Raw genomic sequence first — 12,830 nt, 5'->3', positions numbered from 1 at the left:
TGCGTTTTATGTAGCATAGTTATTCGGAAAGTTTCGTTTTCCATGCACTACAGAAGAATTTTTTCCAACTTTTGATTGAAAGAAAAAGGGACTATATATGAAGATGGCATGTGTCTATGCCCAAAAAAATATTATATAATTTGAATTATAATTACCATTGGTCAATAATTAACGTTCAAAGAATGGACAGATGTAACGTGGAGGACGACCTATTTTAATCGTATTTGGAAGGATTTTGTACGGAGAAAAAAAAAACCCAACTCTATGACACTTTGCACATAAATGCACACACGTCTACAAATGCTTTATAAAATTAATAGTAATATTGAATCAATTGATAAAGACAAGCTAATCCCCCAAAAATGTGTTAACACAAGAAATAAACATGATCTTAACTTCCAAGTTCCCTACGCTAGAAAGAATTTATGTAAATATTCCTTCTTCCCCTGCACTTTAAAAGATTGGAATGCTTCACCATCAGACATTGTGCATGTACCTATACTCTAGAATGTTTCAAAGACAAGCTAAATAGCTCTCGTTTTGTTATCTAATGACTTATAACTCTTACTCATACTTTGTAGCGCTCGGTTGGCGTTTATGTCCTCTAGAAGGATTTCGCCGAATAAACCCATTCAGATTTAGATTCAGAACGCTTTGAGGGCAACAGTGAAGTAGTTCTCTTCCATAAGCCACAAGTAAGTGATTGCTGTTATTGCTTAAATTATTGATATTTTCCGCCGATTGTCAGTTATCAGTGATACAGTTGTTGTAAAAGGAACCATCCCGCCACTTAAGAAGGTGTGAATATAAGTAAATGTCCATCGTTTAGTAAACAGGATGCGACTTAAAAGAGGTTTATACACATATACCATAAACACTCCCGATTTTTAGAAAGCGTAACGCCAATCACACTAAGCCTCCATGGCATCAATTACCTTCAAATTGTTATGTTGAGACATTGTACATGTATTTTCGTCGGTTCAATTGTCAGTCTAACACCCCCATAGAAGTAATACCCCCTTTCTCATTAAAGGTGTATCTCTTTATCGATTGCTCCGTCCTTTAATTCAAACAGTTGCTGACCATGCTATGGCATGTACATTCCCGCTACCTTGTTTACATATTTCGAAGCAAATTTACCCCAAAACTTTTCTTTTCTTTTCGTAATTTCACCATCCATCTGTAATCATCATACTTTCATAGAAAAATGTACTGCACTGTTTCTAAAGAAAATCTAAATCACATGGTTATGGCAGTGTTGTTTGTGTTGGCTTGCATATTTACTAGCGGTAAACATTTCCCCTGTAAACAACATCACCTTGTGAAAAGTCTAGACAACACGCTACACATTGATTTGCTGTTTGATTGGCAATAACACTTCTCTCTTCAATGGATAGAAAAATCGATACCTGATTGGTTCTTTCAATGGACAGGTACACGCTTCTCTTTTGTGATTGGTCAATTGTTATTAAGTACCGCCTTTGTTGTTCGGCTACTACGAGATCTACGCGAACGCGGCGCGTGTAGCTGTAAATTTACGTAGAGTGAAATTCTAGCAGACTACAGCCTAAGAATTTGAAGCAAAAGGCGGTTCTATTATAGGAAAGAACAATTTTCATCCGCACTTATACTTTTTAGTTCACAGGCGGTTTTCAGTTAGGATTTGGATACAAAACAAATTGGACGTATTTTTTGCTCGAAAAGAAACAATTTCTGTTATGATTTTATTGAGGAAAAACCAGTCATGACCAAACAGTGTCTCTTCGGTAGGCCTCAAGTTAGGCTTTCTTGCTGGCTTCAGCAATGGATTCTTATCATGCTGTTGCCATGTGTACACGCACAACTGAATGAAGGTAAGTTCAGCTCTTCTTACTGCAAAACATGGTCTAGGCGTAATTGATTTTCTTTTGGTCAGCCCTAGTGGTTAACCATGACTGCTGCTGTTTCTTTCAAACTTACTTATTAATTTGAGAAAGCAACGAAGAAGTACTTATCATAGCTAGCTCATAATCATCATCATACTTACAACGGTTCGGATAACCACCTCTATCTTACTTAAGTTACTGTATTTAGGCCAGTAGAAATTGATATTGCACCGCTTACAGTTACACTAACAGATATTGATCATGAATCAACCATATTTCGTTATGATACCTAGACTTTGGCATGACAGGACCATTGACACATACATAAGGCCTAACTTATTGTTTCAAGACCGGATTTGACAATGGCCTTCTCACACCAGTTTCTGTCAGACAAAAAACTTGGATCACATCAGCCAAGTTAGAGTCATATGTAGAGTGGTCTAAATGTTTGCTAACTTTCAGATTCTAATAATCAATCCTACATGCTTATAGTTAAGCTAACTTCTAGGTACTTACATTAGCTAAGAAATTTAGAGGAAAACATCTATTTTTGACCCATTTTTTTCATGAGCTATTTTGAAGTTTGAATTATGTTACTTTGAATATTTTGAACATTGAAGACCAATTTATTTTATATCACTGTTTGGGACACCATTTAGCCAATCAATTCTTTCCTAAGTTTGAAGTAAAATTACTGTAAATAATGTTTTGTCATTGCAGTTAATGATAATTATAATTCACATAATATTTTCAAGTTAGTAATTACATTTCATGGAAATCCATCCTGAGGATTTGGCTTAACTTGGAGACCACACACTGGTTTTGTCACTCCAGTTTTCAACACTTCTGTTCCATTTATCACTGCTTGCAAGTCAAGAGTTTGAACATTTCGCATCGATCAACCTGTTTACTCCATATGTGATTATCTAGTACATTCGGTTGATTTTTACTGTCCTAATTACCTGTCAAAGATCTATCTATCCTATGAATGCCAGCAGGTTACAACAATATCATCGTTAAGCTCTGTAGGAGGGTGTTTGATGGATGTGTCGTTAAAATAACAATTAGCAACTGGCTACAGTAAATTAGCGAATGTCGGTATCTAATATCGTTGCTAACAACATCAGAACATCATTTTGCGTTCTCTGTTTTGCCTAGACTGATTAAGGCTCGTATATATACAGCCATTCTATTTTTATCGCCTCGTTTCATTCAAACCAATGATGATGATGTTATTTCAAGAACAGAAAATATAACGTTTTTTTTTTTTTAAATCTGTCATGATCCTCTCTTCTGAGCTGGCAATTAATGCATTTGTTATCATTTTGTATCGGAAGTGAAAATAGATTTGAAACGTGCAAGGTCAACAATGACACTTTTAATTTTTGTTTATAGATATTATAAAATATCCATTAATTAAATTTGGATACATGTATATTAGATCCTTCTTATCTTTGCCCATGATGATTATATGAATAGACATGCACAGAAAACATGTACATTTTCTTGTTTGCATCAGGTTATGAAATTGTTTGCATTCATATCTCTTTAAAGGGTTTCAACATTTCCTGACAGTTTTGCTGCTAACAATTTTGTCTAATTTGTTGTCACATTGTTATCTGAGATAACATTTTCCACTGAATTAAGGCTGGTGGTTCCGATCCCTGCTTCCCTGTCTGTACTGTACTTGTACAAACCTCTCGCTGTCCACGCTGTGATATTTTAATGAATTGATGATTAATTTGATCACAAACAGTTTATATAGCTTGCAGTTTATCTAGCTTACAGTTTATCTAGCTTTGCAGTTGATCTAGCTTGCCAGCATACATATGTATGGAGGCAACATGAACTGTACGATACATGCCTGTGAAAGGTACAATACATGCCTGTGTAAGGTACACTGCATGCAGGCGCGTAGCCAGGAATTTGCCAAGGGAGGGGCTAAACTGTAGGTTCGGCATTGCAAACTATCTAAGCCTAGCGTCACCATGGTTGGCGCAGGGCGTAGTTTTGGCTGAAAATGCCTCCCAGATTGCTGGAAAGGGCACTTCCCAGGCCTTGTAAGTTGTATCTTAGCATTTTCTCTTTTGAAAATACTAGCGATATCATAAAAACATTAAAAAAAATTAAAAATATATGCTCAAGGGGGGGCGGCTGCCCCCTTCGCCCCCTCCCCCTTGGCTACGCGCCAGACTGCATGCCTGTGCAAGATAGCTTACATGCCTGTGCAAGGTACACTAAATGCCTGTGCAATTTACTACATGCCTGTGCAAGTTACACTACTGTACATGCCAGGTGCAATTAAGGTACACTACATGCCTGTGCAATGGACACTACAGTACTTAACAATGCGGATGCCCATTTCAACCATGTTGGCCTGCACTACGTTAGAGACACTTAAATTTACACTACAGTAGGTCGAATACAGAATCATCATTTGTGTACAATTTGGTTAATTAACTTGCTGCAGTCATTTCAGCAAGCTGTTGTAAGCGTACAACTTGGCTTTATTTCAAGTTGTGCAATAGGTTTAAATTGCTGTTGTCAAGCACGCATGCATTCAAATACAAGTTTTACCAATATACACACAAACAGGTTGGTTTCTATATATAGCACTGTATAGATATTGCCCATACTTGATACCCGGTTCTCTTAAACAACATCAAAGTACCACTTTATTCAGGAACTGTATTCCTGTATATGTGTGACCTTATGGTTCCATGAGGAAATTACCACAGCCAATAAAAATGATAAAACAGACAAAAATAGAAAATAGGTCATCAAAAGATCGTCAAACTCCATTAATACATGATAAGTGTTAAGTACAGTGTGCAATAATTGCGAGAGAACCGTATGACTTACAAAAGTGGGAATTAACCCGCAAAATGCAAAACATACCATATGTTCACATTCCGAGGAGAAGTTTCAGCAAAGTTACCCCACCAGCTTCCCATCATATGTATGGTTCCCTATTTCAACATTCTTTGAAACATAGTCATAGATTTTCTAGAACCCAACAAGCTTTTATATAAACAAATTTTTCTCAATGTCTCATTTATTATCAAAGCTTTTGTGACCTTTTCACCTTTGAACCAGGAGTTTTTTAGCTGAAAGATTTTTTTTGTTGTATTTGACCATCAAACCCCTTTATTTGCACCCCCTTGTCACTGCATTTTTTCTTTAGAAAAGGCCTCATGTAAGGTTGGTAAAAAAATGACTCTATAAACAAATTAGAACTCTATCAGTGGTAATTTTATGGATCCTGTATGGTTTGGAAGTTGATATAAACTACCGGTTGATAACCGGTAAAAAGATTTATGGCAATATATATCTTAAATGACAGTTTAATAGTCTTTGGTTCTATAGGTACAGTAGAATGAAATGAATATTTTCACCCTTTTGTCTACCATTAATAAAATGGGGTTTATGGATGCTATATTGATAGTAAAAATGTTACCAATGATTGATACAAGTTTTAAAGACCCCTTCAATCGTTTTTAAACTTCAAAGGTAGAGAAGAGAGAATAAGAGGATGGGGGGGGGGTGAAGGTAGGGTCAAGGGAACTTTGACAGGTGAATAGTGAAAATGGATTTTAAAGAATTTACTTCAGAGTAACAAAGGAGAATGTTTCGATGTTGGGGATGGATGTGGATTGTAAGTGGAACTGAAATAGGGGGAGCCTGAGGGAGGGGAATGGGGGGGTGTACATGAAGTCTAGATTGAGACTGAGAGGAGTGAAGCCTGTCACTGCTGTGAAACAAAAAAGGTGTCCTGTAGGATGACAAACTGTGTCAAGTTGGATATTGACAATGGAAGATCTTTGTAATTATATTTTCACAATGGTAATATTGGTAATTAGTTACCGCAATGCAGAGTTCATACATACATCAAGTAGCTCTACAGTTTTGTTATACAGTACAACCCCATGGAGTTAAATAGTTTATACCTTAATTTCTAATGCTACATGATTTAACCCATGTGTCACAAATAAACAATGAAGAAAATGTTTACAGTACAGTATTTAAAAAAAAAAAAAATGATGATTTTTTTTTATGTGAGAATCTTGGCTGAACAGTGGTACAGTTATATAATAAAAACTGTTTAAACCTTCCAGTGTATTGTAAACACCAGTGCGGTGTCTTCATTGTATGTCAGAAGTATTGTAAATTTTGTTACTTCTAGTATTGTCATCTTCCAATCCCATCCCATCCCGCCCCAACCTAAACCCCCCTCACCCCTCACTCTATCCCCTTACTTAACACCCCTCCACCAAGTACCATACTGTATAACTCTTTCAGGGTTTCAGGATGACCACTCAGTCAGTACAGGTGTACAGTAAGGTCTGGGCATGGTTGACCTTTGGCATACATAGAAATGACCGAATGGAAAACAATTAAAGATGGGATGAGTGATGTTCAGTTAACTTAAGTATTCAATAGTGCTACCACAGGATGACAGAGGTCACCTAAATTGCTTCGGCTGGCCCCTTGCAGTGCACCCTTATTCAGTCCACTAAAGACCTCCGCCTCCTCCATTTGAAGTTACTCTTCTCCTTGAGGCATAAACTTCTTAATCATTGTTGAATGATCCAAAAATCAGATTTTGATGAAAAATTAAATCCAAATTTATATAACTATAGTCATCAAGGTTTTTGTTTGCATTCTGATCCACTTAACGATAAGATGTTGGCCTAGATTTATCTGACTGTGTCAATACAGGATTAAAGCAGATTGAAGATTGGTATGGGGGGAGGGGGGGGGGGCTGGGTTTTTGAAGATGGGATGGTGGGATTGCCACAAACTGGTTTTGTGATGAAAGATATTAATACATGTGAGTTAACCACAATCAGTGTAATACTGAAAGTGTATAAAAAAGATTGATACTGTCAAAAAGATGGCCAACAAGGGGTGGGGAAAGAAGAATTATTCATGAAAGTAAAATTATATCAACATAAATCCCCATCTGTATCCTTCTCCTCCCTGCAAGAAGAAAACAACAACAAACAGAATGAATCTAAAGTTTTAAAATATATAATATTCCCAAAATGTAAATTTGTCTTTTTTTTTTTTTGCATCCATTTGCAAAAAACATATTAAGTTTATGCCCAGATCTCAATATATCTTGATTCCATTCGGTCGATTCACTAATTAAAAATCGAGATTTAATCAAGGTCATAAATTTATACTGCATGTACTTCACACTATTACTGCAAACTGTAGGCTTGCAGTATTAGGTCTCTGTGTATCCTTGGAGCCCATCTTACATGACCATCACCCACATATACAGTAAGGCTTTCTTTCTACACATGTATAAATCTACCCACAGGAGGAAAAGGCCATTCTTCTAGGGCAGATTATAACAGAACCCTTTTAACAGTAAGTGTTTTCAGACTGAAGTGGCTTCGAAGGTCACCCTAACTCTAAGCAATTCTTAAATGACTAACAAGAACCATCTTTTAATCACTTCAAACTGAATGAAGAACTTTTAAGAGGCATGTTACTGATAAAACTGCAGGAAAAAAGTTTCACTTTTTTTGTAGTAAAACAACTTTTATGGTAAGCCACAATTTATAGTTATAGATTATTGAACAAGCTCTAAGATAAACCATCTAGGCTGACCACATCTATAGGTGAGTTGGGGGGGGGGGGGGGTGGGGTCCTCTGTTAGTTCTGAACCAGGGCTACTGGTGGACTTAAGTTACAGTAAGGGTAATTACAAATTGGTGGCCTTTTACTCACATCTTTGTTTGTTGGCTTTTCAACTCTTGTTTACCGAATCATTTCGAACAGTGGCTGGTAATTTGTTGTGCTGTAGATAACGATGGCATGTACATACAGTAGATACTGTTCCCAACATGCCTTTGTAGATTTAGAGTCTGATCGAAACTGAATGGTCACAGAGCTGATACAATGTAGGGGGGGCTGCATCAGGGACAGATCTGAGAATGGACTATTTGAAGTGGAGATAACCTTGCAGATTAAATTAATAGCTGGAACAGAAATTACTTTTGTGTTGAACAAAAAAAAAAATTGTACAGACAAAGTGTATTCACTCCTTCTTTTGTAAATTAATTTGCTTTCTCTGTAAAGCGCCTTGAGTACAGTAGTGACTTTTGTCGTACTGATTTGGCGCTATATAAGTCTCATTTATTATGATTATTATTATTATTATAATAAAGAAGTGACTTTATGGCTGTGACTAGACTGATTAGGAGTTAATTGGTTCTAGGGCATGTTGGAGATTATGCAGTATATACTAATTAATTACACATATTGTATGTTCGTTCAAATTACAAATGGATAGACGAAATGAGAAGTATGTGTTGAGCTGATTAGTCCTATGTGAGTCTTCCAAAAGCTGTAGTCAGCTCTTACTGTACTGTGTTTGAAGATGCCCAATTAATTGTGTTAAGTTAAATTGATTCTTGCTGTGCAGTATATTAATTTAAAAACGTTCTGTTCTGTCATTCATGGGTACATTGTTGACATGGTAGCTACTAGCTAGGTTAATGAATTTGACAATATTGAAATTTCTACGTCTATTCCCTATAGATGTAACCTTGGACTCAATCCAAGGTCTTCCATGCACAACCCTTCAGAGCACCATTCCATCCCCTCCAATCCCCCATCCATCCCATCTACACCCCCCTCCCCCACTCCCCTCCCCCAAATCAAAGGGAAAAAACACTTACTATTGCGAATCTATATATGCTACTGTTACAAGCAAGATACCTGAAATGCTTGGCATATGAGGACTAGCTGGTTCAAGTCGGAAACTGACACTGTACAGAATTCACTGGCATTTCATGCTTTTGCTGCAAGATACAATACAACAATTGTCTACAGTATACAAATGACACAGTCGATTTACTCAATCCAGTGCTGCTAAAAAGTAGCAACCAGTCAAAACTCACTCTTTGAAATAGATAAGGAATTTGACAAAATGAAGTGTTGTTTAGAAGAGCAACCATGCAGCTATTATCATTAATAGCTCCATAGTACAGCACTGACCTGACTTTATTTTCACATTGATTGTTGTGTGCTAAACCTCATGATCAGCAATCTTGAGGTCTATAATGAAACAGTCTATACCAACAAGGATTGTCTTTATCCAGGTGTAATTGAGCCCAGGGAAGGGGGGGGGGGGGGTTTGGGGGGAGATATGTGTATAATAACTCTATGATTGAGCAATTTTTTCTTTGTTGTACATGCAGTAGTAGGTGAATTCCACTGAGCTGTCGATATATGTTAATTATCAGTCACATCTTTGCAGAAATTTTTCCATGAAATCAACTGATCATTTCACCACAGACTGGCCACCCTATTTAAAAGTCGGTTTTGGGACACTTTGAACTTTTATACTCAATTTTAAATGGTATGTAGAAAAGTAAAACCAGTGAATTTTCTTTCCATATCTATCTGAGCAGTAAGTATATGAGGGCTCCTTCAGCTGCGTTAAGGAGAGTGGCTAGGGGTTGGGTAAGCCACACCAGATGTTTCCGATGAAAACCCTGTTGGGCTGGAGCATGACTAAAATAATACACTGGGGAGTTTTTGAGGTTTTGGTTAGTCGCACAGCAGTATGTCCTAGAATAGCCCAGAGAGGTTGGCTATATGGAGAGTGCGAGCTGCACACTATACAGTAGCTAGCCTACATACAGGGTAGCAATATTTCCATGTCACGGTAGACCGGTAGGCCCACAGTACCACACTACGTACAGTTAATCTACACACATACCCACACACACCCACACACACACGCACGCACTGACGCACACATAGGTACATTTGTACATTCATACGTACAAACATACGTACATGAAAATATTGTTATCGTTTGTGTCGATATGATAATAGTGACCTAATTTGGTTTAGATTAGAACCCGGATATTTCGGCAAGGCAGATCGATCAATAATCCTGATTGCATGTTTACAAAATTTGTATACAGTACTGTACATGTATCCGTTTGACATAAAATGGACTACAGTTGGTTTAAATTCTATCTCCATGTGGTCTTACAATTTAAGACAACTCCCTTAATTGCTTTTGAATTCTAGTTTCCGGATGGTTAAAACAAAAGCAATGCTCGACCAAAATTTTGGTCGTGAATTTTAATGTTACACCACCCCCCCCCCCGCCCACCTTTTCAGCATTACTGATGGTTGGTAAAAGTAATTGTCTCTAGTTTGTCATATACTGTATATCTTTGAGGCTGACGTCCGACCACATGGTGTGATGGGTGAATTGCAAACTTATGGCATTGGCCACCAGGGTTTCTTCACAATGTCTCCGTACTGTAACTATCAATGGTATATAGTTATAGTGTATCGTGGTGCACTGAATCCAAACCATAAGGAAGTCAACAAAGTAAGTCAACAAAGAACCACACGTGGCTATAGATGTGCTACAATTGCCACAATAGCTTGCCTTTTTGTTAGCACACATACTGTTTTATTAACAATGAATTGCCAATTATTCAAGCTATATATCTATCAGTACTAAGTTTATACAATGTGATTGCTAAAAGTAGTGTACAATTACTGAATACATGTATCCCTGCAACTAATACTGTAGTAAATATATGTGGTTGTATGCACTTATTAAGGCCTATACTGCATACAATATTTGTATACTAAAGTACATGTATTCATGTTAACACCACCACTTCCCATATTCTGCCAGCCCTTTCCCCTGGGCTGTTCTCTAACTGTACCTCCCATGTCACCCATGTCCCTCCTCCCACCCATTCTTTTCCCTCCCACCCCATCCATTTGTCCCCTCCCATCCCACTCTTTCTTGACCCCCACCCCACCCAATCTTCTCCTCCCACCCCACTGTAGTTGCAACCAATTCTTCAGCTTCTAACCACATTCCCCTCTATTGAACCAGTTGTGTACAGTTTTATTTTCACATACATGAATGTACAGTATACATAATTTTCGGAGATCACTTTGTTTTGATGAAGTTACACATACATAGTATCATGTATTGTTAAACACATTGATTGTCAGTTTTCTTCAGATCCATACGACTGGAAATTCACATTTGTGCATCAAATACAGTAAAGAGAGTATTTATAAGAGAAATTCCTTCCATTTCCAATGCTACTGTAGCTATCCTTGCCTTATGTACTCAAGGCTTTGCTATAAGAGTTGGGCCACTAAAAGTGGCCTCCATCAACACCAATCCCTCTGGGTTAATTGGATACAAGACCATTCACTGGAGAAATTAGGTAAACACAATTTTGGTGGTCTCTGCTGTGAGTCACACTAAAGAGGCAAGGTTAATGTTTAATAGCTTTACTTTTAGCAAAACCTCTAAACTACAAAAGATTAATCAACCTCCTTCATCCTTGGAAATACAAAAACAAAAAGGATAAAGTATATAATAATCATTGTCTCTTTGGTATAATTAACAGGTTCAGTGAATGCTAATCTAGCCAATCAAAGGGCTTGGATTTGTAAATTGAAGGTGTTTTGTGTTTGGCTTGACCTATGACCTTGTATAGCCTTGTATAGTGTTGGCACTTTGAAAGGAAAAAAGATATGTTTGTAATGTACTTGTGTTGAGCTTAGATTAACTAAATTATATTTTGATAAAAAAGGTTAATGAAATATTTATTAAAATGACTGTACAGTGATGAATATGGCCTTTTATTTTTGTTTTGCACAATTATGCCTTATTTCACATCAAATGGACAGGTATTATCGGTAATAACACGTAATATGGAATTCAACTTGTGGGATCGTTCTGCAACAAAACCCCAGCGATTGACTCGGCCAGACAAACTGAAACGTCAGCCTACAATTCACACCTGACCGCGGTCCTCAGATGATACAAATCAAGCAATCCTTTTTAAACTACGACACCACTGCATTAATTCACTTCACAATGTCAAAGTAGCATGCGTACATTATTGGCCAGCACAAAGAAGCTAATCCAACATAAAACTTAGGCTCATACGGAAAAGCCAGTTTTATGGGCTATCCTCTCATTCACAAAAGTGGTGTGCTCTCCCAAAAGTCTCCAGCCCCCTTGCGCCACTAAAAGCTTATTTGTCGACCCATGCTGACCCCATTATCTTGCATGACGAAATGACAAGAATTCCATATCATTCCCGTTACGTTTTGGCACAAAGTATACTCTGAACTAAGTTGACAATGTCGCCCTCTACGGTCTTTAGAGAATCTTGAAAAACCCGCGAAAATACTGTACGGGTCTGAACACATACCCTGTAAATATTACCTTCAATAATAGTTTAAAATATTACACCTACCTATATTATCAAGTACTGTAAACTTGAGAAACTACAGTTAATTGAAATTCTGATTCTGTATTTTCTTGGAAGATGCTTCAGAAACACATGATATCTAACATTCTTAACATTCAATATGCAGCTGCAGTGATATACACATTACACCCCCCCCCCCCCACCTTCATTTCAAGGAAGTATTTGTGTGCACATTAAGTACAACAGTAAAATTATTGCTTTCCTTGCTAATTTATTCAGATGTTGCTTTATGCATGTGTACAGTAAACTCTATTGTGCCCTGTAAGATACAGTATAAGTGGCTTGGTAGGGTTGCTATGGTACTGAATAGAGATGTGTGTAGTATTGTTGGCAACTACAATATACTACATACTAGATGGTAATGTACATTCATATCACAGTCTTCACAGATTGGGTGCAGAATGGAAACTTTGCTTTCAACTTCATAGACTGCACAGCTCTTTTCAAAATTGTTTGAATGTATTTTTTTTTATTTTTCAGTGTAATTTACCGTTCGTGGTTTAATAGTGTAATAATTTTATGTGTAATTCATAAACCGCTTGTTTAAAAAGCCGGCTGAGAGTACACATAAGTGTGCTACTGTACTCATGGCACTGTAAACGCAGGTCCGCAGCATGTGAAAGTGACCGTCAAATGATTATGTTGTATACTGAACACTGTGTACAGCAGCACC

General features: G+C 37.2%; 1 protein-coding gene across 5 annotated transcripts in view; it reads left to right on the top strand.

Annotated features, from left to right (window-relative positions):
- Nucleotides 1-1,540: 1,540 nt before the first annotated feature.
- Nucleotides 1,541-12,830, top strand: part of LOC139976770 (protein turtle homolog B-like) — a 74,660-nt gene continuing 63,370 nt past the window's right edge. For all 5 annotated transcript variants that reach the window (XR_011796251.1, XR_011796252.1, XM_071985511.1 and 2 more), the window contains exon 1: nt 1,541-1,853. Coding sequence is in view for 3 of the 5 variants with exons in the window: in XM_071985511.1 (XP_071841612.1) it covers nt 1,745-1,853 (109 nt within the window). In the remaining 2 variants the exon portion in view is untranslated. The remainder of the gene's footprint in view (nt 1,854-12,830) is intronic.

Source organism: Apostichopus japonicus, chromosome 12, assembly GCF_037975245.1.
Source record: "Apostichopus japonicus isolate 1M-3 chromosome 12, ASM3797524v1, whole genome shotgun sequence".
In the NCBI taxonomy this organism is placed as follows: domain Eukaryota; kingdom Metazoa; phylum Echinodermata; class Holothuroidea; order Aspidochirotida; family Stichopodidae; genus Apostichopus; species Apostichopus japonicus.
This window is presented reverse-complemented; position numbering and strand designations above follow the sequence as displayed.